Below are 23,268 nucleotides of genomic sequence, written 5' to 3'. Positions count from 1 at the left end.
CTACTAGTAATAATTTCTATCTGAGTTGAGAAGTAGCATGGAAAAGTAACTAGCAATACCACCTCCTCAGCCAGAATGCCTGGCTGCCCACCTCGTTAAGTGGTTTGGCATGTCTGTATGTCAGCTTCTTCTCCTGTTAAAGAGGGAATGATAGCTCCTACCTTACAGGGATATTTAAGAATTGAATGAATTACTTACTTATGAAGCGTTTTGAAAACTACCTGTACTTAAGCACTACATAAGTGTTACCTAAAACAAAAATGGAAATTTGTGTTATTGTGTGTTTGGGATAGGAAGACTATAATGTTGCCTGGGTATAGAGGGTTAAGGGCTTGAAGGTGGAAGGGTGAGGGAGGCCCCAAAGCAAAGGAGGTTGGAGACTCGGGGTCCCACCCTCTCTACTCCTTCATCCAGCCTCAGCCTAAGTGGACCGAGATCGTGAACAGAAAGCTTAAGTTCCCACCTCCGCTGCTGGGTGCCATTGGACCTGGTGTAGCAGCTGCTGGAGTTGCGGGTTGAGACCACAGACGGCAGGTCAGGCGGGCCCCTGCAGAATGTGGAGGAGGCTGAGGACCACTGCTGGAGGGAGGCGCTCAATCTGGCCATCCACCTGGGCCACAAGGCCATCAGTGGTGTGCTGTTGGCCAGTGTCAAGTTCGACTTCCGGCAGATCCACGAGGCCCTGCTGGTGGCTGTGGACACAAACCAGCCGGCAGTGGTGCGTCGCCTGCTGGCCTGGCTGGAATGGGAGAAGGGCCGCAAGGTGGACACCAGGTCTTTCTCACTGGCCTTCTTTGACTCATCAGTCGATGGCCCCCGCTTTGCCCCTGGTGTCACCTCCCTCACCCTGGCCTGCCAGAAGGACCTGTATGAGATCGCCCAGCTGCTCATGGACCAGGGCCACAGCATCGCCCGGCCCCACCCTGTCTCCTGTGCCTGCCTCGAGTGCAGCAACACATGCTGCTGTGATCTGCTCCAGTTCTCCCTGTCCCGCATCAACACCTGTCATGGCATTGCCAGCTGCGCCCACCTCTCACTGGCCAGTGAGGACGCCATGCTGGCTGCCTTCCAGCTCAGCTGCGAGCTCAGGCGCCTTGCCCACAAGGAGCCTGAGTTTAAGGTTGGTTTCTGCTCCCTTCCCCTGCCCTTGGTGTCCCGTATCTGTCCTCCACCGGGGCGTGGTCGGGCCTGTGGTGGGTGTTCTGGGAAGAGGGAAACAACAGAAAGATGTTCTCAGGAAACCTCCATTCTGATGGGGAGCTGCAGAATTCCACCCTGAGGGGGATCTCATTCTAATTGCAGACAGCTGTCACTCTAGGGGTACCTAGTCTTATGGGGGTGGGACAGACCCTATCCTAGGTGTCTCCTGGGTCAGTCTGAGGGAGGAGAGAGAACATAGATAGGAAGGCAGCTGGACGGACTTAGAGATGACATTCAGTAGAACCTGTCCTTTCTGAATACCTACTGTGTGGTCCCACCTAGAGCATTGTGCGTTGGGGCCTCATGCTTGTGATCGCAGCAGGGAGAGAGAGGTCAGAGAGAGGCGGACAAGACTCCCAGGATGCTCAGCTTCATTCAGGGTCTCTGTGGATGGTACCAGAGGGCTTCTAAGGAGCAGAAAAGAGGTCAGGAAGCTACAGATGTTGTGTGCAGGGCAGACTCCTTGGAAGAAGTGGGATTAATCTTGGCTACACAACGAGGTGGTTTAACACAAGTGAAGAGGAGTAGGGAGGATATTTGAGGTAGGGATTCCGTCCAAGCAAAGACTCTCGGCTAGTAACAGTAGACATGGGATGAGTGCAGGAACCCTGTGCAGACAGAATGCGTGAAGGGGAGCCAGGGAGGCCTGGAGGCAGGGGCTGGTCAGGGGCTTTGAATTCACCAGTCCAGTTCCATCCATCACTCATCCACTGACATCCCCTCTGTGCCAGGCAGACTTGGTTCCCATGGTCAAGATTACCATTAGGTGGGGAAACCAAGGATATTAACAGAGTCCTAGGGCAGGATGACCTGTGCCAGACGAGCTCAGGGAAGAGCATGCTGCTTCTCCAGAGTTGTAGAAGGATCAGGGAATGAAGAGCCTCCACTTCACAGGTAGCAGGGAAGAGCAGCCCTTTCCAAAGGACCATCCCTCATCCTCGTAGCAGCCCACGGAAGGAGGCAGCAGGAATGATCATCCCCACTTTCCAGGCAAGGGGGCTGAGGCTTGGATAGGGGAAATACCTTACCCAGCGTGACACCACCTGAGGGACCATGCTGGGCCTCAGACCTAGCCTCCTAAAATCCTAGCCTGGATTCTCTCTGGTGTTAGGGCCCCAAGTAAAACTGAGGCTAGGACGGGTAAAGTGGAAACAAGAACTGCCCACTCGTGTCTGCACTCCTAAAACTGCCAGCACGGGCTCTCATATAAGGTAGGTGCTCAACAAAGTAATTCAATTAACCCAAGAAGGCATGAAGAATAGGAGCGGAAGTGGGACAGGAATAGGGAGGAGGAAGTACAAGGGGTGGACAAAGGTGACGGAGGGGTCAGAGTTGAAATGACTCAGCAATGAGGTAGATGCAGCGACAGAGAAGCAAAGTTGACCCAAGAAGTGCCTCGTTATAGCCAAGAGGATAGGTGGGGTGGAAGGGAAGAAAGGAATAGAGGACTCAGGGTGACACCAGCTGTGGGGAAGTGACGGCCGAGGGCAGAACAGAGTGGCCCAGACCCACTTTTGGGAGGGTGGGGGCTGACCTAATGGGGCTGGGCCCCCAGGGTGGCAGGCGCACACGGACTTCCTCCCTACAGCCTGAGTACATTGCCCTGGAGTCGCTGAGCCAGGACTACGGCTTTGAACTGCTGGGCATGTGCCAGAACCAGAGCAAGGTCACTGCGGTGCTCGATGACTTGGGCGAGGACAGCAAGACTGAGCCCAAGGCCGAGGGTCTGGACCAGGCCTTTGAGGAAAGCATCCCCAACCTGGCGAGGCTGCGACTGGCCATCACCTACAACCAGAAGTGGGTCAGCTGGGCCCTACCCACCCCCTCCTCCCCCGCCCTGCCCTGACCCCTTGCCCTGCCACCTCTACGTAGTCCCTGCTCCAACCCTAAGCAAGTCCTTTCACTGCCCTCAGGACCCCTCTTAGATCTTCATTCTGAGCACGCTTCTATCTAGACCCTTGATTCTGTGGGTCTCCCACCTGCCCTTCTTACCTTCAGTCTAAGTCCCTAACCTCTCCCCAGCCCTTGGAAGTCCCATTACCCACCCAGACCCCACCTTCAGAACAGACTTCTGGGTCTTACCCTCAGCTCAGCCTCTGGCCTGCTGAGTAGGTTTGGTGTGGTCTTTTTCTGTTGTTAGACTTCAGTATCTCACTCTATTCAGCAAGATTAGACTACATCTCTCAGGGCTTAAGGGTCAAGTGATTCCATGGTTCCCCATTGCACTAGACGCCTGTCCCCTAAGCCTAAGACATGCTCTCCTTCTAGCCTACCCCCCCCTTACTGCTCCCTCTCACCTACCCTAGATATCCTAGCCCACCAGGAGCTTAGCCAAAAACCTTCCTTCACAATGGCTCCCTAAGACACCAGAGCCCACTTTCCCTGCTCCTCCCTCCTCAAGACCATGAAGGCTGGTGCCTCACGTCTCTAAGAAGACAAGGAATCCTGCGGGTTCTGGGACTGGGTACCCAGTTGCACCCACCACTGCCTGACTTAGATTCAGGAATGCAGGATCTGGAAAGTCCAGGAAAATCTTTGAATTCAACTTCTTCATAGACTAGGAAACCAAGTCCCAAAGAGGGGTGGGGTCTGCCCAAGGTCACATGGCAAGTGGGTTGCCTCTCTTCTGAGCTGGCTGGCCTGGGAAGAAAAAAAACATGGTTCAACCTCTATGGCAGGGAAGTCAGTGCACCCAACTAGCTCCCCTTCCTCCTCCCTGGCTGGTGGCCACCCCCTCTCCTCACTCCCATCTCTGCTTAGTTTGTAGCACCCCCCATCTGCCAGCAGGTCCTGTCCTCCATCTGGCATGGGAGCCTGGCTGGCTGGCGTGGGAGCACCAGTATCTGGAAGCTCTTTGGTCGCCTTCCTCATCGTCCTCTCCACGCCCTTCCTCTGCCTTGGCCACTGGCTGGCGCCCAAGTCCCGGGTACTAAGAATAGAAGTAATGATAACTGTCATTTATTGAGCACTTGCTTTATGCCAGGCCCTGGGCCAGGCACTTTGGGAATGTTCCCATCAGGTAATTTGAGGTGGTCCTGGAAGGTAGGCATTGCACCTGGATTTTACAGTGGAGACACAAGGAACAGAATGCTCTTTTGTCCACAGTAAATAGCAGAGTCAGGATTGAAACTGAGGTCTCTCTGCCTCCGAAGCCTGAGTCGTATATACAGCCCTACAATCTCCTAAAGAGACTCTGCCCCAACCTACAGATTCTTTGGGAGCCCTTGTGGACCCAGATATTTCTATTCCTTCACCCAACAAATATTTCCTTGAGACCCTACTATGAACCAGGCATCGTGCCTGGTGCTGGGGATATAATAAAGAGCAAGCCAGGTACCTGTAAATCAAGTGAGGAATAGGGTGAGCAGTGCTCCAGGAAGAAGAACAGCATGTCCATCAACGGCCCAGGGAGGGAGAATGCAAACTATTAGAGACTGAGAGGAACTCTGTGTAGCTAAAGCATAAGTGCAAATGGCGAGTGGTAGGAGGTAAGCAGGGGCCCGGGTCCCACAGAGCCTTATGCAATGATGGGAGCCACTGGAAGACTGTAATGAGGTGAGAGATCCTATTAGTTTTGTGTTTTAGAAAGCTCTCTCTCCTAGTGGTGTAAAGGATGGATTGGGGGAGGGGCGGGAGTTAGGGAGACTGTCAGAGTGTATGAGAGAGAGGATGCAGAGATGGCTTTAAGCTTCCTGGTCTGGGTGGCCAGGACGTTTTCTAAGATGGGGAAACAGGAGGAAGAGGAGAAGGAACAAGTTTGGGATCAAAAGTGATGAATTTCTTTTTAACATGGTTGTGATTGAAGAGCCTGTGGGACCCCCCAGGGAAAGTTACTTTATCTCTGTGATCCTCAGTTCCTTAGCTAAAAAATGGGAATAACGATACCCACCTCATACGGTTGTGAAGGAAAAAATAGATACGAAAGGGGAAGGCCTAATATACAGTACATTCTTCATAAATGTCTGAATAAGTGAGTGAATGAGAGGAGGAGACATATGGGGCTGAGCATCCCGGAAGTTATCCAGGGTGGGGAGAGATTTGAACAGGACTCTGAGAGCCCTGCTCTCCTTCCTTCCCCCAAGCTGGGCTGCCTGATGAAGATCCCGGTGCTGAAGTTCCTGCTGCACTCGGCCTCCTATCTGTGGTTCCGCATCTTCCTGCTGGGAGAGTCCCTGGTCATGGAAACACAGCTGAGTACCTTCCGAGGCCGCAGCCACAGTGTCTGGGAGACTTCACTACGCATGGTTTGGGTTGCAGGTACATGTGTGGGCCTTTTATTTGTGGCAGACCCCCTTGGGGGCCCCCTCACTTTTCTTCACAGTAAGCACCCCCGTGGAGGGGGGCTGCCCCTGTAGATTCTCCCTGAACACATAACCAGACCCCTCCGGGCTCTGGTCCACCAAGGGTTTCCTCTTCACCTCTAATCAGGGGACCTAGCCCTGTGATAGACCCCCTGAGCAAGGACCCCATTCTTCCCCTACCCTGGCACCAGTCGCTACCCATTCTGGATGTTCATATCCTCCCACAAATAAGACACTGGTCCACTGTGTCCGGTGGGAGATTACCTTGGTGTAATGGTAGCCAGCAAGTACACCACCAGGCAATCTATCCCGAAGGTCATGGAACAGAAAGGCTCACAGACCAAATTAAGTTGCTTGAATCATACAGTTTATTAAACCCATAAATGGTGTACTTATGATGGTGGTGTTTCGAGGACCAGAGTGAGGTTTGAGCAGAGGATACAACAGCCGGAAGCAGACTGGCCCCAACACTTGATTGGAGGAGAAACACAGGGGCAAGTATGTCTGACCACAGCTGTAGCTTACTAATCATCCTGGTGAACAGCTGTGACTTTTCTTCGCAATTTTTGGGCAGAGGACATGTGAGGCCAGAATGGGTATCACCAGTGGGGAGCTGATTTAAGATCTGATGAATCCTAAGGGCCTCATCTGCCTTGTGTATATTCAGCGTATTATTAATATTTAGTGTCTACCCTAAATATTCTACATATGTTCACACACATATGCTCTACTTGCTTTATTTGTCCAACATGTCACCCAGATAACTAACTTATATATGCTTAATGCATAAGTTCCAGCCATTCCATTGGTGTTCTTTGCTTCTATAGCAGAATTGAGTATTCTCAAACAATTCAGCAAATGCAGTTGACAGTAACCTCCAGGGCTCTACCGAGCATTTGGCTGGTCAGCTCAGCAGCTGGACTGGGGGTCCCTTCCTCATCTGTCTTCCCTTTACTTGTCTCTAGCTTAGTTAGCAAACTCCCAAGACACCAGTAGACTAAGTCTGCTACTCTACCCTGTACCAAGCCAGTCAGTAAGGCCTGAAAGACTATTTGGCCAAGAAACTCTGGGGAAGAAAACAAGAGCCATGCAAGAGGAAAAGTTTCTCATGCAGTTATTTACTAAACATTATTGACCTGTATTGGGTGCAGATGAAACCAATACAGTTCCTGCCCACGGGGGAAGAAGTCTTAAGAAACAACACTCCGGGCTTCCCTGGTGGCACAGTGGTTAAGAATCTGCCTGCCAATGCAGGGGACACGGGTTCAACCCCTGGTCTGGGAAGATCCCACATGCTGCGGAGCAACTAAGCCCGTGCGCCACCACTACTGAGCCTGCACTCTAGAGCCCGCGAGCCACAACTACTGAAGCCCGCACGCCTAGAGCCCGTGCTCCTCAACAAGAGAAGCCACTGCAATGAGAAGCCCGCGCACCGCAATGAAGAGTAGCCCCTGCTCGCCGCAACTAGAGAAAGCCCACGCACAGCCGTGAAGACCCAACACAGCCAAAGCTAAATAAAATAAAATAAAATAAAATAATAAATAAATAAAAGAACACTCCTTGTTTCTTCATGCAATAAACACTTGCTGCTGCCCTACTGTGAGTGAAGCCCTGAGAACACACAGATAAACTAAATAGGGTTCCTTCTACACATCCAACGTATTTAAATAAGCATCCACCCCCTGCTGCCGTGGGAATGGATGCAGTTCTCACCTCGCCTGCACTGCTTGTCTCCAGGCCCGCGCACGTTCTCTTTCCCCACAGCCCTCTCCCTGCCCGTGCTGCCCCTTCACCTGGCCTGCTCCTACTCCTCCATCAGGTCTCAGTTCAGACGTCACTTTCTGGGAGAAGTGAAGCTTTCCCTGGTCCCCAAATCAGGGTGAGGATCTGTTCCTAAACATTCTCACAACAGCCTCTGTTCCCCTCCTTTCCACCTTAACAGTTACCACACTGGCTTGTAACGACTTGGCTACTTGCCCGCCTCCCTCACTAGATTATGAACCCGGGGAGGCCAGGGACTGTATTTGTCTTATTCACCACAGGATCCCACTGGCACATGGTAGGAGCTTAATCAGTTTTTAGTCAATAGTAACTACTGGGCCTTGTTCTGGGCACCGGGGACAAGGAGGTGAATAGGCCATGGTCCCTGCCCTTGAGGGGTTCAAAGTTCAGGGGAGGGGACGGTGGGGGTGGACCCAGGAAGAGATCTCCTGCAGTGCCCCACAGCGATGGTATCACAGAGGTCTGAAGAGAGCTGCGAGAACTCACTCCCCCGGTTAGGGAAGGCTTCACAGAGGAGGTAAGATTTGTCCTGGGCCACAAAGGCGAGCCTGCCTTCAAAAGGGTGTGGAAGGGCTTTCTAGGTGGACAGAACCATGAGTAAAAAAGCACATGCTTGTATCCAGGGAACGGAGAAGGGTATGACATGGCAGGGTCACCTGGCTAATGGGGTCCAGCTCCCGAGACCCTCCATCCCCAGGTCAGGCCCTGGGCCCCGGGCTGATAAGGAGCAGGTTGATAATTTGGAGCCCCTTCAAATCAATATTCTTGAAATAGTTGTCCAATATATACTTGGTGGAGGGAAGGGGGAAGCAGATTTTGATCATCCCCTCCCAATAACCAGCTTCTCAAGGTGTTACTCACTTTGAGTTTATCAGCCAACTGGGATCAGAGGCACAGGCTCCGTGGCAGCTGAGTCTGCATCAGCCAGAAGTTCTTTTTATTTTCACGTAAGATCTCTGTACTTAAGCAGACTAAACGTCTACATTTTATCCATTTCATGCCTTTCATATCTTAGTTCTCCCACCCCATGGATAGTTTCCCCCTACAACCATACCTGCAACCCAGCTCTGACCTGGACGGAGGAGGCGCCTCACCCTGCCCTGGCTCCCTACCACCTCCTTCAGGCTTCCTGTGGTTTGAGTGTAAGGAAGTGTGGATCGAGGGCCTGTGCAGTTACCTCCTGGACTGGTGGAACATCCTGGACACGGTCGTCTTGTCCCTGTACCTGGCGGCCTTCGTGCTCCTGGCAGGGCTGGCCTATAGGCGCTGCTGGGATGCCCCGGACGGGGCTGCCTGCCGCTACTTTACCTTGGCTGGTGAGTGCCTCCCAGCTCTGCCCTGAGTCCCCCAGTCCCCTCCCTTCCTTGGTTCTCGGCCTCAGCCCCCCAACCCCGTTCCACCTGCACAAAGCGGAGTGAGTGGCGCACGGAAGACCACGAGTTCCTGGCTGAGGTGCTCTTTGCTTCACCCGCCTGGCCTACGTCCTGTCGGCCCATGAGTCGCTGGGCGCCCTGCAGATTTCCGTTGGCAGGATGATCGACGACATGATCAGGTGCGTACTGCTCCTGCTCGAGCATCTTCCCCTCCGATGGACCCCACTTGATCTCCTTCTGAAGCTCCCAGCTCTAGTTAGCACAGGGATTCTTATCCTGGGTTGCTTGTACAGGCTCCAGAGACCTCGGAAACCCTGAAAATAAAGGCAAATTTTCGGATGTAAATGTAAAGGTACATTTCTCTGCAGAGAGGGTCTATAACTTTCATCTAATTCTCAAAGAGGCCCATGACTCCAAAGATCAGGAACCACCAATAGCAGTAAGAGCCCTTGGCTGGCATTCCAGTCCCAGTTCCTTTGTTGTCTCCATGGCCCTCTCTGGGGCTCAGTTTTCCCATCTTTGTGGTGAGGCACTGGACTCAGGGGTCCCTTTGGATGGTTTCCACTGTACAACTGCTTTTGGAATTCATGGAATTATCTGGTCTTCCTGGTAATTATCATCAAATCATTTACAGCCTACCTGGCCTTTCACCCTAATCAGAGCCCATTTTTCGTGCCTGCTTCCCTGGGAAAACCCTGCCTGAGGTGGGACAGGTGTGGGTGCCCTTGATGGGAAAAGCCCTGGTTACATCTGTGAACATCTTCAGCTCAGCTCAGCTTGGAGAACTTGCCATCCCACCCCTGAGACTCTCCTAGCCTTCCGTGTTGCCAGCCAACTCAACTCACATGTGGCTTTAACTCCACTGGTGATAAATCCTGTCCAGTAGGACTCTGTGACTCTCCCTCATCCTTGTACCACATCTCAGCATCTCGGTCCCTCCCTGGGAGCCTGACCCATGCCCAGCTTTGACTGTTTCAACCCAGAATCCTTTATTCTGGAGGGAGAGCTTCTGCTTCAGCACCCTTTAAATTCCTTCTCATTTCCCACCCCTTAATTTCTCTCTTCTTAATAATAACCACACTGAATCCTTGTCAAGTAGAGGCTGAGACTGGGAGCCATCACCCCCATCTCTCTTCCCAGAGCCTGACTTCTCCCAGGGAAGAGACCTGCTCTGACCCTCCCCCATCCCACCCCCTGCCAGGTTCATGTTCATTCTCACGATTATCCTGACCGCCTTCCTCTGCGGCCTCAACAACATCTACGTGCCTTACCAGGAGACAGAGCGGCTGGGCAAGTACTCAGGGGCAGAGGTAGGATGGGCAGGTGGGATTCTGGGACCGTGAACTTGGAGCTTAGTAATCACCTCTTCCTCATGATCAGATTCAACTTAAGCAATTTTGGCAAGAACGCAACCTAATTGATGATGTGTACTTTCCATCATATCACATCAGGAGGCTCACAATGTCAGTTTAGCCCATTGGTGAGGCCCATTGGTCTAGCAAACCTCTCCATTGAAAAGGAGATACCCTTGTGGTAATGAAGAGAGTTGCTGAGACTGTGTGCCTAGACCACTTTCTTGCAACTTTGCTCTGAGTGGATTTATCATCCACAAATGATTTTTGTTTAATTAATTAATTTTTGCCTGCATTGGGTCTTCATTGTGGCGCGCAGGCTTCTCATTGCGGTGGCTTCTCTTGTTGCAGGGCTCAGGCTCTAGGCGCGTGGGCTTCAGTAGCTGTGGCTCGCAGGCTCTGTAGTTGTGGCGCACAGGCTTAGTTGCTCTGCGGCATGTGGGATCTTCCTGGACCAGGAATCGAACCCACGTGCCCTGCACTGGCAAACAGACTCTTAACCACTGCGCCACCAGGGAAGTCCCTTTACAGATGATTTTTACCTGCATCAGTTATTATAACAGTGGTTTCAAGATGCTGATTTTCTATTGCTGTAATTCCCTGTACATTTCTTTGCTGGCATTCTGCCATAAAGAAGTGCTTCCTTCTCCACTCTTTTTGAATATCACTATGGATTCAAAGATTTTTAAAAAATATAATAATCCATTACAGTCATTATTCTTTTTTTGTTAATTAATTAATTAATTTGTTTTTATATTTGGCTGTGTTGGGTCTTCGTTGCTGTGCGTGGACTTTCCCCAGTTGCGGTGACTGGGGGCTACTCTTCGTTGCAGTGTGCGGACCTTTCATTGTCGTGGCTTCTCTTGTTGCAGAGCACGGGCTCTAGGCGTGCGGGCTTCAGTAGTTGTGGCATGCAGGCTCAGTAGTTGTGGCTCGCGGGCTCAGTAGTTGTGGCTCACGGGCTCTAGAGCTCAGGCTCAGTAGTTGTGGCACATGGGCTTAGTTGCTCCTCGGCATGTGGGATCTTCCCAGGCCAGGGTTCGAACCCGTGTCCCCTACGTGGGCAGGCGGATTCTTAACCACTGTGCCGCCAGGGAAGCCCCATTATTCTTTTTGATACTCAGTTCTCCCTAAATATGGTCAATAACTAATTCCTTGTTCATTCACTCACTCATTCATTGTTCACTCATTCATTCACTCACTTTTTAAATTCATTCACTTTCTTAGTCATTCATTCATTGCTGTTTGAGTTCACACCCATTTATGACACCTTCTTTGTAGTAGGTCCTGTCCCTGGCACTGGAAGCACAGACAGAAGTGAACCAGACTCAGTCTCCTGGAGAAGATAGCCACGTGCACAAATAAGCTCAGTTTGAGATGATGAGTGATGTGAGGAAGGAGGGCTTATGCTGAGGGTAACCAGAAGGGAAAGCCCCTTCCTCTGTCTTGATGATCAGGGAAGACTTCATAGAGAAGGGAACTCTGGACTCCACCTACAAAGGTTGTAAACTTCAGAGAAGGTACAGAGCATTATGGGCAGAAGGGGGCACATACTAAGGCAAGGAGGTATGTTTGGAGAAGAGCAAGACTTCCTCCATGGTTGGTGCATAGAGGGGATTTTGAGAGGGGAGGCTGGAGAGGGTAGAGGGGCCGGGTCACGGAGCCCATGAAGGTCCTGCTGAGAAGCCTGGCTTGCCCAGCAGACCAGGGAGCTCCGGATGGCCTCCCAAGCAATTGTTCAATCATGAATTCTTCCTGAGTGCAACTACATGATGAACCTGAAGGACCCATGGTTGGGCCTGTGGATGTTGGTCAAGTCTTTCTCATGGTTCCAAAGTAAATGGAGGCTTTATTCAGACCAATCCTCTTACCAAGAATCCTTGTTCCCATCCTGGCTTCAAGATGTTGAGGAAGTCTGCTGACACAGTTGAAATCATGAATCTTAGTGCCAGGGACAGGACCTAGTCCTTCCAGCCTGCTTCATGGGTCCTGGTGTCATTCCACGGCAGCACAGGCAGGCTGAGCTCCCCTGCTCATTTATGGGGGACAGCTAATTAAGTCAAAAGTATTTTTGCTAAAAACCTCAGGTACGTTGCATGGTGGGCATTTGGACTGAGAGTAGTCAGGAGCATTTAAAGTTTGACAAGCAGAAGTACAGCACATCAGATCAGCATTTAGAAAGAACACCTTCAGTGCAGTGTGGAGGATGGAAGGACGAGAGAGGGACTGGGGCCAGAGACCCGCTGTGGAGACTGTTGCAGTCATCTAGGCTTGAACTGAAGCAGCATGGGTGGCTGCTTCCATGGTCCAATCACCATCCTCTCTCACCCAGACCATGGCAACAGCTTCTTGACTGGTCTCCGTGCCCCCACTCTCTCATCTGCTTCTCTTCCACTCTCCTCACAGCAGCCAGTGTGATCTTATCAAAAGTAATTCAGGGGTCACCCCTCTGCTTAGAATTCTTCATAGCTTCCTAAGGCTCCTAGGCCATAGTGAGGACCTTTGTTTTTATCCTACAGGGCCCTGCATGACCTGGTTGGTCTCTGCTTCCCTCTCACGAGCTTCTCTCTCCTTTGCCGTCTGAGATGAGCTATGCTGGCCGTCTCTCAGTTCCTCAAATGCCCCCCAGACTCCCCTACCTTGGGCACGCTTCACATCTCCTTCCCTTCCCCCTGGTTGATTCCCTCAACCTTCAGAGCTCAGCTTGAATGTTTTTTGAGGAAGTTTTCCCCAGCTCCCAGACTAGGCCATAACATCCTGTGCTGCTGCTTCATAGCACTTGCCACAATTTAGGGATGTTTGTAGAGTTGGTGTCCATCTCACCCCCTCTCCCCACCCAGAACATAACGTCCTTGAAGACACGGACTGTGCTTGTCTTGTTCAAGGCTGTATCCTTAGCACCTGTTCCTGGCACTGCTATACGCTCAGTAAATTCTGGAGGGAGATCAGAAATGACAAGCGGTCCAACGGGCTTCGTGGAAGCACAGCGCCTTTGCCTGGGTCCTGAGGGCGAGGAGGAGTGGGTCTGGGTGGCGCTCTGGCTCATCTCCCACCCCTCACATCCTACTCTTCAGCCCCCCATGCCAGTTTCAACGAGACCTTCCAGTTTCTGTTCTGGACGATGTTCGGCACGGAGGAACACAGTATGGTTGACATGCCCCAGTTTCTGGTGCCGGAACTGGTGGGCCAGGCCCTCTACGGTATCTTTACCATCGTCCTGGTCATTGCGCTGCTCAACATGCTCATTGCCATGATCACCAGCTCCTTCCAGGAGACTGAGGTGCATGAACTGAGGGTGGCTCAGGCCAGAGGGAAGAAGAGAGAAAGGAATGGAGAGGAATAGCATGCAAGGAGTGGAGACATTTGGGTTCCGGCTCTGCCTCCACTACTGCCTTGTTTTGTGACTGGAGACAAGTTTTCCTCTCTAGGCCTCACTTTCCTCATCTGTAGATTGAGGGTCTTAATGATGTTATTATTTTCTCCAGATACAAGTCTAGTGCTCTTTCCACCTTATAATGGGGAGGAAGGATGTGTTGTGGAAAAGTAGGTGGGAACGTGAGAAGGGAGAGGGAAGGAGATGGATGGGTTACGGTTTGTGGCTGGAGAATAGTCCGGATGGAACTGGATGTCAGAAGCATGAAAGGTGGTGGGGAGGAAGAGGGGAAGGGGGGTACAGGCAGGGGAAATGTGGGTGATAGGTGGAGGTGCAGATAAGAATGGGGAGAAGAAAGAGGTTGGAGAAGAGACATGAGGGCTGGGGGGAAATGGGGCAGACTGAGTGGGCAGGAGGGCTAGGCACCAAAGTGGTCCTTGCAGAGCCCCTGCCTCCTGGCCCCCAGGACGCTGCTGACGTGGAGTGGAAGTTTGCTTGCTCCAAGCTCTACCTGTCCTACTTCCGAGAGGGCCTGACGCTGCCCGTGCCCTTCAGCATCCTGCCCTCCCCCAAGGCTACCTTCTACCTTCTCAGGTGATGACCTCCGAGCTCTCACTCCCAACCCCCCAGCACTCAGCACCCCTATCCCAGCTCCTGCCCCATTAGCCTAGACCCTGTCCTCTAACTACCCCCCTCCCTTCACCTCAATTTCTCAGGAGAATTTTCCTCTTCATTTGCTGTTGCTGCTCCTGCTGCAAAGCCAAGAAGCCAGCCTCTCCCCCAGTCCCCACCTTTGTGAGCACCTCCTCTGCCTGCTGTGGGTCTTCCTCACACCGGGTCTTCAGCTGTATTGCCTATACCGTCCATTTGTCTGAACACCCCTGGCTTGTCTGTCTTTCCTTGTATGTTTCCCAGAAAGCCTGCTCCCAATTCCTGCTCTCTCATATGGCTTGCCTTTCCCTCCTCCTGGCTTTGGCCATTTCCTAAATTTCCAATCCTGTGTCACCCAGCTCGAACAGAAGTTCATGCCACCCTCCTCCCAAGCTGCCAATACCCCATAAGCTCTAGGCAAAACTTTTTGCCCTAAACTGGGTCAAGGTATCGTTGAACGTTTTTCAAAGTAACGTGTTAAGAAGCCAAGGGGAGAATGCCCCACAAACTGGAAATTAGAAGGTGGCTGAGGCCTGAGAGAGGAGGGCAGGCCTCCAAGGCACTAACTTACCTCTCATTATCTGCTCCCTAACTCAGTCTGGCTTGGCATGGGACCCCTTGCTAATTCAGATAGCATTACTGCCAGGTCTGTAGGGGGTCCTATCTGTTCCCCTTAAAACATGTTACCTAAAAAAAAAAAAAAAAAACATGTTACCTGAGGGTCTCTCTAAGACAGGGCCTTCAGGTCAGCTCTGCGAGGCCACAGGCCAACTCTGAAGCTCTGAGGCCCCTGGATCCCCAGGTGAGGAAGGCCTTCCCTTATCTGATTGGTCAACAGTTTGTTTAACAAACACTTGTCAAAGCACACCAATTCTGGAAATAAAGATATGCAGGACGGTGGTCCTTTGAGGTGCTGACAGTCTAGAGCATCAGAAGGAAATGGACTGTAATTGTGCCTGATGACAAACCTATGATAGAAAGAAGCACAGGGGGCTATTGGAGCAGGGACGAGAGGCCCCAGACCCAGCCTCAGGGGTCAGGGAGCTTCCCGGAGACCTTGAGGGCAGAGTAGAATCCTGAAGGATAAACAGGAGGTTGATGGGCAGGTACGGTGGAGAAGGGAGTTCTAGGCGCAGGAAACAGCATGTGCAAAAGCATGGAGAAAACATGACATTTACAAGAAACTAAATGCCAGGGGTTCCCAGTTCCCACCATCCTAGCTCCAGGCTATCCTGCATGGTACCTCTTACACCCTAATGCATCTCAAACTCCACATTCTGGAACTATCACCCTTTCACCCTGACCACTTCCTGGCCCTGTCCAGGTTGCCAGGTGATGCATATTTGCAGACCCCATGTCAGGGCTGCTTCCCCTCTAGGGTGCAACTCAGCATCTTCACCTGAAGTTGTATTCAGTTCTCTGGGCCTGTGCTGGGAGTCACTGAGTCCTGATGGATCCCACTATACCAGCCAGCTGGGGGTCTCCCCCACCCTCCACTGAACCCCCAGTGAGGTTCCACCCCTCCTCCAGCTGCCCCCCACCTCACTAGCCTGCTCTTTGGTGACCCCATCAGATGTCTCCTCCCACCTACCCTGCACCTTAGGAAATGGCTTTTCCAAAGCTCTTATTCCTTATTTTATACAAGAAATACGCTTTATATACTCTGCAGCTGAAAAGACCCATCGTTCTCTCTCATGCTTCTGCTGTACCATCTCTGCCAATCCTGTCTCTCCTTTCAAAATATTTAAGAAAAGGCTTTGCTTTTTTACATTATAAAAGTAAATAGGCTAGGGACTTTCCTGGTGGTCCAGTGGTTAAGACTCTGCACTTCCACTGCAGAGGACATGGGTTTGATCCTTGGCCAGGGAAGTAAGATCCCACAGGCCACACGGTGAGGCCAAAAAATAGAGAGAAAAAAAAAAAAGTAAATAGGCTAACCATAAAATATCTAGAGAGCTAAATAAATACAGATAAATAAAAATCATTATTTCCTAAGCATTTAGAGATCCTCTACTCCATGCCAGGGAAGTACCAGCCTGGGAAGTAGGCGTTATCACCATCTCCACTTTAAATCTGGAGACCTTCAGCCTGAAGAAGTTGAGTAGCTTGCTCGAGGCACACAGTGGCGAAGTGACCGAGCTGGGATTTGAGCCTGTCTTCTGAGTCCAGCACTTTGCCTACTTCACCTCTGCTCTCTCTCTCCTTTATCTGCCCCAGATGCCCGACTTGCCCTCCTGGTACTGTCCTGAGGCCTAAAACTGGACCCAGAACTAATCATTCTAATTTGCATGATGATTTCCATCTCATGTGCATGAGCTGGTCCAAGGACATGCCTCCCCACATTCCCTAGTCTCCCCTCTGTGGAATTTGAAGGACAGGGTTAACCTGCACTAACTCAACTCAAGAAAACCAAGGTTGGGTTGGTGGCAGGAGAGAGCTCAGCTCTGCCTTGCTCAGCATTTCTCTCTACCCACACTCTGCTTCTCCTCCTAACCCTCACCCACCTCCCACCCTGGTTCTCTTGCACTCAGCCATTCCACCCCTTCTGGCCTCCATCCAGACTACCTTCCAGGTCTGAATGAGGGTCTAGATGTGTGGCCTTCAGGGATAGAAAAGTCTGCACAGACTTTGCCTCCATCTTTATTGCCTGGGGGAGGATGCAGTGACTAGAGAAAAGCTGGGGGTGAAAACTCTCTCTCGCCCTCCTGTCTTCCCATCCCAGGCCAATCCTGGGGCAGGGGCAGGGCCTGGGGAGGAAGAGCGTGGATCCTACTGGCTTCATGTCATCAAGGCTCTGGTACAGCGCTACATAGAGACTCCGCGGCGGGAGTTTGAGGAGACCCGTCGGAAAAGTTAGTTGCTCCCCTCCAGGCCTTTCCCATTCCTGTCCCTTGCTCAGCTGGAACACCCAGCCTCACACCCCTCCAACCAGCCTGCAATTCTCTATGTGGCCCCCCTCCGACCCACCCTTGGAAGCCAAAACCTGCCCAGATCGTGTGGGCCCTTGCACTCAATTACCCTTGTACCTGTTTAGACATTTATTACACTCACTTGATTTAATCCTTCATTCCCACCTTCATTCTTGTGTTCATTTATTCTCTCATTCACTCCCTTTCCCATTCACTCATTCACCTTATTCATCATTCATTCATTCACTCATTCAACCAGGGTTCATTGCTAGGTCCCCTTTGTTCCCAGCAGGGACACATAGAAAGCTTTCAGTCTGCTGAGGAAGAGAAACCATCTCGCTAGGCAGAAAGTGCTTAGAAACAGAGACACAAATTGCAGTGGGAGCCCAAAGAAGAGAAAGAGTCTATCATTTTGAGAGGCTCATGGGAAGGTAGAAGGATAGAGTACCAGAAGCTGGAGAAAGAGGAGGTGGAATCAGAACTGGGCTCTGAGGGTGGGTATGAGCTGGACAGGTGTAGATGGGGAAGAAGGCAGAGGGGGCGGATGTACAAATCTCTACTCATTAGAAAATTTCCCATCCTATGACTCCTGACCCCTTCTCTGGTCCATAAGACTTTCCTTCTTGGTATCTTCTAAACTCACCACCATCCCAGCCCTGCTGATTCACCTGCGCCTGACTCGGCCTGCCCACCTGACCCACATGCCATAAGCCAGTCCCTCACTTCCTCCAGTTCTCCTGCCTAGGACCCCCGGCATAAATGTCCCCCGGGGTTGTGCTGAGGGTAGAAGTGGTCCAGGGCAGGCTCATCTTCTGAGTGGCCTCCCCGTCACTACTGCCACGCCCCACCCCTCCCCAAGACCTGGGCAACAGACTGACAGAGCTGACCAAGACAGTATCTCGACTGCAAAGCGAGGTAGCCGGTGTGCAGCGGACTCTGGTGGAGGGAAGGCTGCACCGGCCACCAGACGGTGCCAGCATCCTCTGTCGCTCCATAAGCCGAGTGTGCAACAGCTTCCAGAACCTGGGCCCTCCCATCCCTGAGAACCCAGAGCTGACAGTGCCAGGGATTGTAGGCACCCAGGTGTCTTCAGAAACTGGGCTTCAGGACGCAGGCAAGGCCAGGACTCCAGCATCTGGAGAGTCTGGCCCCTCCCCCCCAGCTCACGTGCTAGGGCACAGGGAGCAAGAATCAGAGGGGGCTGGGGACGTGCCCCAGGAGGAAGACCTGGGAACCAAGGAGGGGTCCTGATGCAGTGGGAGGGTCCCGCCTTCTGGTGCTGAGTAGAACACCCCAGATGGGTGAGGGTGGGGCTCAGTAGGAGCCCGTGCTGCTTTCCTTGCCTCAATAAAGCCTCTGTTCTGGATGTCAGATGCCTCCAGAGTGTGTGAGAATCTCTGTCTCTTGATGTTTTGAGATCCCCAAGCCCAAAATGAACCCTGTGGGAGCAGGGCAGAGAGAAATGGCTTGCTCTGGGGTCCCAGATATCTGGGGCTTAGGATCCTACTTTGAGTTCCTTCAGATGTTTGGTGGAAAGGGTTCTGGACTAGGAAGTAAGGGTCCTGGTTTCAGCACTACCTCTCTGACCTTCAGCAAGTTGCTTCCTTCCTTGGCTCTGCATTCCTCATCTGACAAGTGGCCTAGGAAGCCATCTGTCCCCCTTCCTCCCTTCAGGGCTGTTGTGAGGAACCTCTGTCTATTAAAGCGTCTGGGTTTGCAGGTTACAGTGTGTGACAAGGGTCTGCACTGAGACCATGTCTAAAAGTGATCAAAAAGTCATTCTTTTTAGTCCCTCAGTCCCTGAGTCCCATATGGCCAGAGCAGGGCAGATGGTCTAGTCTCATGGAACAAACCAATCATGAAATTTGAGGTCACCACACTGCAACACTGTTTAATCCAGTGGCTGTCACAGTACTACCCTTGCTTGCCCCCTGGAGTCCCTAGCACGTAGCGGGGATCCCTCCACCCTACCATGGCCTCAGATCTGCCAACATCCTGGCCGGGGTGCTAGGTCTGGGTCCGAAACCATGTTCTGGCTTCTCCAGGCTCTTCAAAGCCTCCCATCTTCATATGGATGTCATCATTTCCCAGGACTCCTACGTGGCAGGCACTGAACTTTCAGAGCCCAGCTCCTAAGAGCTGGAACCCCTAAGAGGCCAAGGGCAGGGCCTTCCAGGAGAGCAGAGAGAAGGCCCCCTTGGAGAGTGAGTCGGCCTGTCCTCCTGCTGGAGAGAGAGGAAAAGGTGGTGAAGGGTCAGCAGGGCCAGGGAGAGTCAAAGCAGCTGAGGGAGGGGCAGGAGGGTGACTCACTTGGCACAGACTCACATCTTGGCCTCTTCTTCGCTGCAACAGACAGCACAGTGAGGCCTCCATGCAGACAGACCCTCACACCCCAAACTTCCCTTCTCACCAGTCCCTGGCACGGCCATTCCCAATCTCAATCTAGCTTTCCCTTGTCCTAAATACAAACTTCTGACTTCCCTTCCTCCTTCTTCTTCGAGGAAATCTTCCCAGATTGCCTTTCCATCCCTGCTACCATCCTGGACGCATTCTGTCCCTGACTCAGCACTTGGGAATAGCGCATGTGTTACGCTATTACGCCCAGGGCCTCCTGAGATCTGAAGCAGCACTCCTGTCACTTTCCTCTGCTTATTGCCCCTCTCAACCAGGTTCTTTTGGTCTTTTAGACTGTATAGCAGAAGGAAACGTTCAAGGACCTTTATAGAATCATCTGAGAATATTCACAGATCCAGAAAACACTTATAGGGCCTTCTCTGAGCTGGCAAAACCTGAGTCACAGAGAAAAATAACTCCAGCTAACTTCCAGCCCTCAACTTCCCCATTAATCACGTGGGTCTCCTGAAGGCCCTGGGGACTGAAATAAATCAGGGACATCCTGCCAGTCCTGCTTCCCTCATGCATGGCTCACCACCCAGATAGGCGCAGTTAAAGTGGCTGCACATCTGATTATTGCTGGAGAGAGTCACCAGGTTCCGGGCTCCATCCTGGGAGAAACTGGTAACCAAGAAGACTTCATGCGGGGGGATCAGCACCTCACGCTCCTTGGGAAAGACAGACAGGGCCTGGATCGGGGCCCCAAAGCAAGTCCTTAGAGAGAAGAAGGTGGCATTACCAAATCTGCGGGCCACTGCCTCATCCAGGGAGCTGGAGGTAAACTGGCCTAAGCGGACAGAGACCCCCAGCTCCTTGGGTTCAAATCGAATGGCGCCCACGCCTCGGAACACCACCTGCCCAGGTTCCCTGCTGCAGTCCCTACTGCCCCGCAGCAGCTGCAGGGCCTGGGTCAGGTAGAAGTGCAGGGCCTTGAAGGGGAAGTGCTGCATGTAGAACTCCCTGGAGTCACCGCCTGTCCGCACAGCCTGGTTCAGCTCCCGGTATAAAGGGTTGGATGAGTTGGTGTAGACCATGACGGCGATTCCGTGCTGGGTTTTGAAGCCAGGAGGCAGGCTGAGCCCTGGACACCTTTGCTCCCAGGCCTTCTGGGCTGTCTCCCAGGACTCCCGCAGCCTGGTATGGTTAGCCATCTCCTCCGCTAGCAGATGGACTGCCTTCTCCTCCATCTCCTCCGAGCAGCCCACATAGGCATCATCGAAGGTGTTTGGAGCCAGGCTCAGGTTCTGGATGGAAACATTCTGGGCCTATAGAGGTAAGGAAGAGAGGGGCCACACAGGAAAGGGTGTAAGTTCAGGGTACTGGGCAGAGGTTCTGGCGGCAGATCAGTTCAGAAACACAGAATCTCATTTCTATGCCCAAATATCTGGGGTGTGAAATTTGGCAAGAGCTCAAGGGCTTAAATAACAGGCACTGGAGCCAGACAGACATGGGTTCAAATCCTGGCTTCACCACCTATGGGCTGTGAGATCTTGGGCGAGTCTCTTAACTTTTCTGGACCTCAGGTTCTCCACCTATAAATTGAGGATACTTCCAACCCCACAGGGTTATTGTAAGGATAGCATATAGATCCTCACTTGTGTACTAACTAAGAGGGGTCATTTATCATTAGAGAGGTTCCTGCACTCAGTGGGACGTGGGGCTGCAAGACTTCCAAGCACCGTTCTGGCTCTAAGGCTCAGTATGCAGGTGACATACAAACGTATGGCCAGTCTCCAATTACCTGACCCCATCCCCATCCTCAGGTTCTTTCCCCCTCACACAGGTGCTAGACACCACAGCAAGTCACTGGCAGCTCTGAGGCTCTGAGTCCTCTCCTGCTCGAGAAGCCCTCATCCTCAAACCTGGGGGTGGGGACTGGGAGGAGGTCAAGCCCTGGTGTGGGAGGGGCTGCGGGAGGGCAGTACACAGGTAGCCCAAAGGAGTTTGTTAGGCTGGGCCTGTGGTGGGAGATGGGAAGTGACAGGAGAAAGATGCAGGCAATCCCAAGGGAGGACCATAGAAGGAAGGAGGATCACAGCAGGACCAATGGGTGGAGGTCGGGTTCTGGGAGATGGAATGGGAAGTTGGGGCTCCCTATAGTGATGGAGGTTCCTGAGAGGAAGAGGATTAAGAGGAATGGCATCATAGAGAAGCGTCCCTGGGAAGGCTCTTTGAGGAGTCAGGCCCCGGGTCCACCCCAACTGTTCCCTTTGTGGCAGCAAATGGTTCCCCCCAGTTACCTGCCAGGGGGCATAAATGCGGATGCCGCTGAGAGTGTGGATGCCAAGGCAGCTAAGGGCGATCAACAGAGCCACCAACATCATTCCTCTGGGAGACTTGGAGAGTGAGATCCCGCTGAGGGTGGGACCAGCGACGGTGGAGTCTTGGCTTCGATGGGCTGGGGGACAGAAAGTTGGAGAGTTTCTTCTACAGTGTGAGGGGTCCCTGGTCTAAGACTTGGCCCGGCGGGGCGCGGGCGGTGCCCAGAGCAGCCCTAAGTGTGTGGGCGGGTCTTGGATTTTATCCTCCACCCACCCCACCCCACCCCCCCACCCCCCGCCTCCACCCCAGCACAACCCCAGTCTCAGCTCCCCCACCTCCCAGCTGCCCGGGTGCTCAGCACCTTCTGCTCGGGAATGCTAAAGGGAGAGCGGTAATTTGGCTCCGCTTGGAGAAGGGAGGGGACGGGGAGCCGGGGACTCACCTGGAGGTGGCGGAGGCGGAGAGCGGGAAGGGGCACTGAAGGTTCCTGGCGGCGGGGACTGAAGTCTGCGGAGGCGCCGCGCTGCCTCCTGTCTCCGGAGTCCCGCGGATCAACGAAGTCCCGCGGCTAATTATAGCGCCACTGGCGGTAACCCGACACCTCTCTTCCCCAACGACAAACACTGGGGCTCGGGGGGCGGGGCTGAGGGTCGTACTTAACTCTCCTTCCCAAGGACTGCACGGTCTTTCTCCAGGACCCTTTTCTCCGAGCAAAACCAGTGCTAGAGGAGGGGAATTACGAGACGTGGTCTCTCCCTCGGGCGGCCACTGACCGCCACGGCCCGGGCTCCAGACAACTAGGCCGAAGAGACCAAGAGGGTCCAGCCAGCCGAGAGGTCACCACTTGCGCGCTCGTTCATTTGCATACAATTTGCATATGGCGAACACGTGGGTCACGTGTGGTCCAGCATCTTAGCGGCCCCCACCCCACTCCCTTCTCTTTATGCCCCTTCCCTTCAGCAAGCTTGGCCCAGATGCAGAGCTCTCTCCCTCACAACCTCAGGGTCCAGCCCCGCCCCTCCCTACACCCTCTCTCCCTTGACCTCGCAGACTCAGGTGACCCCATGTTTATCAACACTAGCCTTTCCCCCTCACCTCCCTGGGCTTGCCTATAAATAACCTGGCTCTGAGTCTTAGATGCCCACTGGGAGGTAATGGGAGAAGGGGCCAGCTGAGGGATCAGCAGCTCTGGGAAGAGCTTTCTGGCAGCCTGAACCTCTGGTATCATGGCTTTGTCTTCTCTCTACCCTCTGGCTTTGGGGAATTGCTTCTCCCATCCCGAGACCTGGAACCCCAAGAAAGACCCCAAGAGATGGAGTCAAACCTAGTCACTGAACAGGGGTCTTGAGTGAAGCAGAAAGTCCTCCAAGATCACATGGCCAAGGAGTGCTAGAGTTGGGACCCAGGCTTTTTGGGAATCTCGCCTTGCACCTTAGGTGAGTCTCCATGCTCACATGAAAGGAAAAATAAGGAGATACTCCTTGAGGCCAGGGGTGCTCAATGCTGGACCAAACCCAGTGGGGAGGCAGCTGTTCTAGCCTGGATCCTTGATTTCCCTCTGGCTTCAGGGGTTCCCTTTTCATGGGACGTGCTCTGGCCCAGAGCAGACTGGGCAGATGCTAGTCCAGAAATAGATGGGGGAGTGTCACATTTCTGAGCAGCTGTGTGGGA

The 23,268-nt window shown here is 52.8% G+C and overlaps 2 protein-coding genes across 4 annotated transcripts; one reads left to right on the top strand and one right to left on the bottom strand.

The window, feature by feature from the left end:
• The first annotated feature begins 37 nt into the window (after nucleotides 1-37).
• On the top strand, nucleotides 38-18,684 carry LOC101271875 (short transient receptor potential channel 2-like). The gene is given in 16 exon segments (XM_033405556.2): nucleotides 38-45; nucleotides 339-482; nucleotides 484-1,120; nucleotides 2,789-3,001; nucleotides 3,961-4,056; nucleotides 4,058-4,126; nucleotides 5,283-5,457; nucleotides 8,408-8,599; nucleotides 8,692-8,742; nucleotides 8,745-8,835; nucleotides 9,858-9,950; nucleotides 13,096-13,288; nucleotides 13,848-13,975; nucleotides 14,098-14,176; nucleotides 16,755-16,884; nucleotides 17,801-18,684. Coding segments are annotated over 16 exon segments (2,691 nt in total). The 3' UTR covers nucleotides 18,193-18,684.
• Nucleotides 18,685-18,805: 121 nt separating this feature from the next.
• On the bottom strand, nucleotides 18,806-22,405 carry ART5 (ADP-ribosyltransferase 5). 3 transcript variants are annotated; one of them, XM_049713890.1, is made up of 5 exons: nucleotides 22,040-22,404; nucleotides 21,576-21,733; nucleotides 19,871-20,600; nucleotides 19,252-19,284; nucleotides 18,806-19,163 (listed from the first exon to the last, which is right to left on the bottom strand). In XM_049713890.1, the coding sequence occupies exons 2-5, from the start codon at nucleotides 21,657-21,659 to the stop codon at nucleotides 19,090-19,092; spliced, it is 921 nt and encodes a 306-aa protein (XP_049569847.1). In that variant the 5' UTR covers nucleotides 21,660-21,733; nucleotides 22,040-22,404; the 3' UTR covers nucleotides 18,806-19,089. The 3 variants fall into 3 exon arrangements, with proteins under 3 accessions (XP_049569847.1, XP_049569846.1, XP_049569848.1); XM_049713889.1 differs by having other exon boundaries at nucleotides 18,806-19,166; nucleotides 22,040-22,403; XM_049713891.1 differs by lacking the exon at nucleotides 19,252-19,284 and having other exon boundaries at nucleotides 18,806-19,166; nucleotides 22,040-22,405.
• Nucleotides 22,406-23,268: the final 863 nt, after the last annotated feature.

This window comes from Orcinus orca, chromosome 8 (genome assembly GCF_937001465.1).
Source record: "Orcinus orca chromosome 8, mOrcOrc1.1, whole genome shotgun sequence".
NCBI classification, from domain to species: domain Eukaryota; kingdom Metazoa; phylum Chordata; class Mammalia; order Artiodactyla; family Delphinidae; genus Orcinus; species Orcinus orca.
This window is presented reverse-complemented; position numbering and strand designations above follow the sequence as displayed.

Coding starts and splice junctions, on each gene's coding strand:
- ART5 (XM_049713889.1), bottom strand. CDS start 21,659: ATGATGTTGGTGGCTCTGTTGATCGCCCTTAGCTGCCTTGGCATCCAC. Junction 20,601..21,575: donor GCATTTATGCCCCCTGGCAG/GTAACTGGGGGG, acceptor TTACCTCTATAG/GCCCAGAATGTTTCCATCCA. Junction 19,285..19,870: donor TAACTGCGCCTATCTGGGTG/GTGAGCCATGCA, acceptor TGTCTGTTGCAG/CGAAGAAGAGGCCAAGATGT.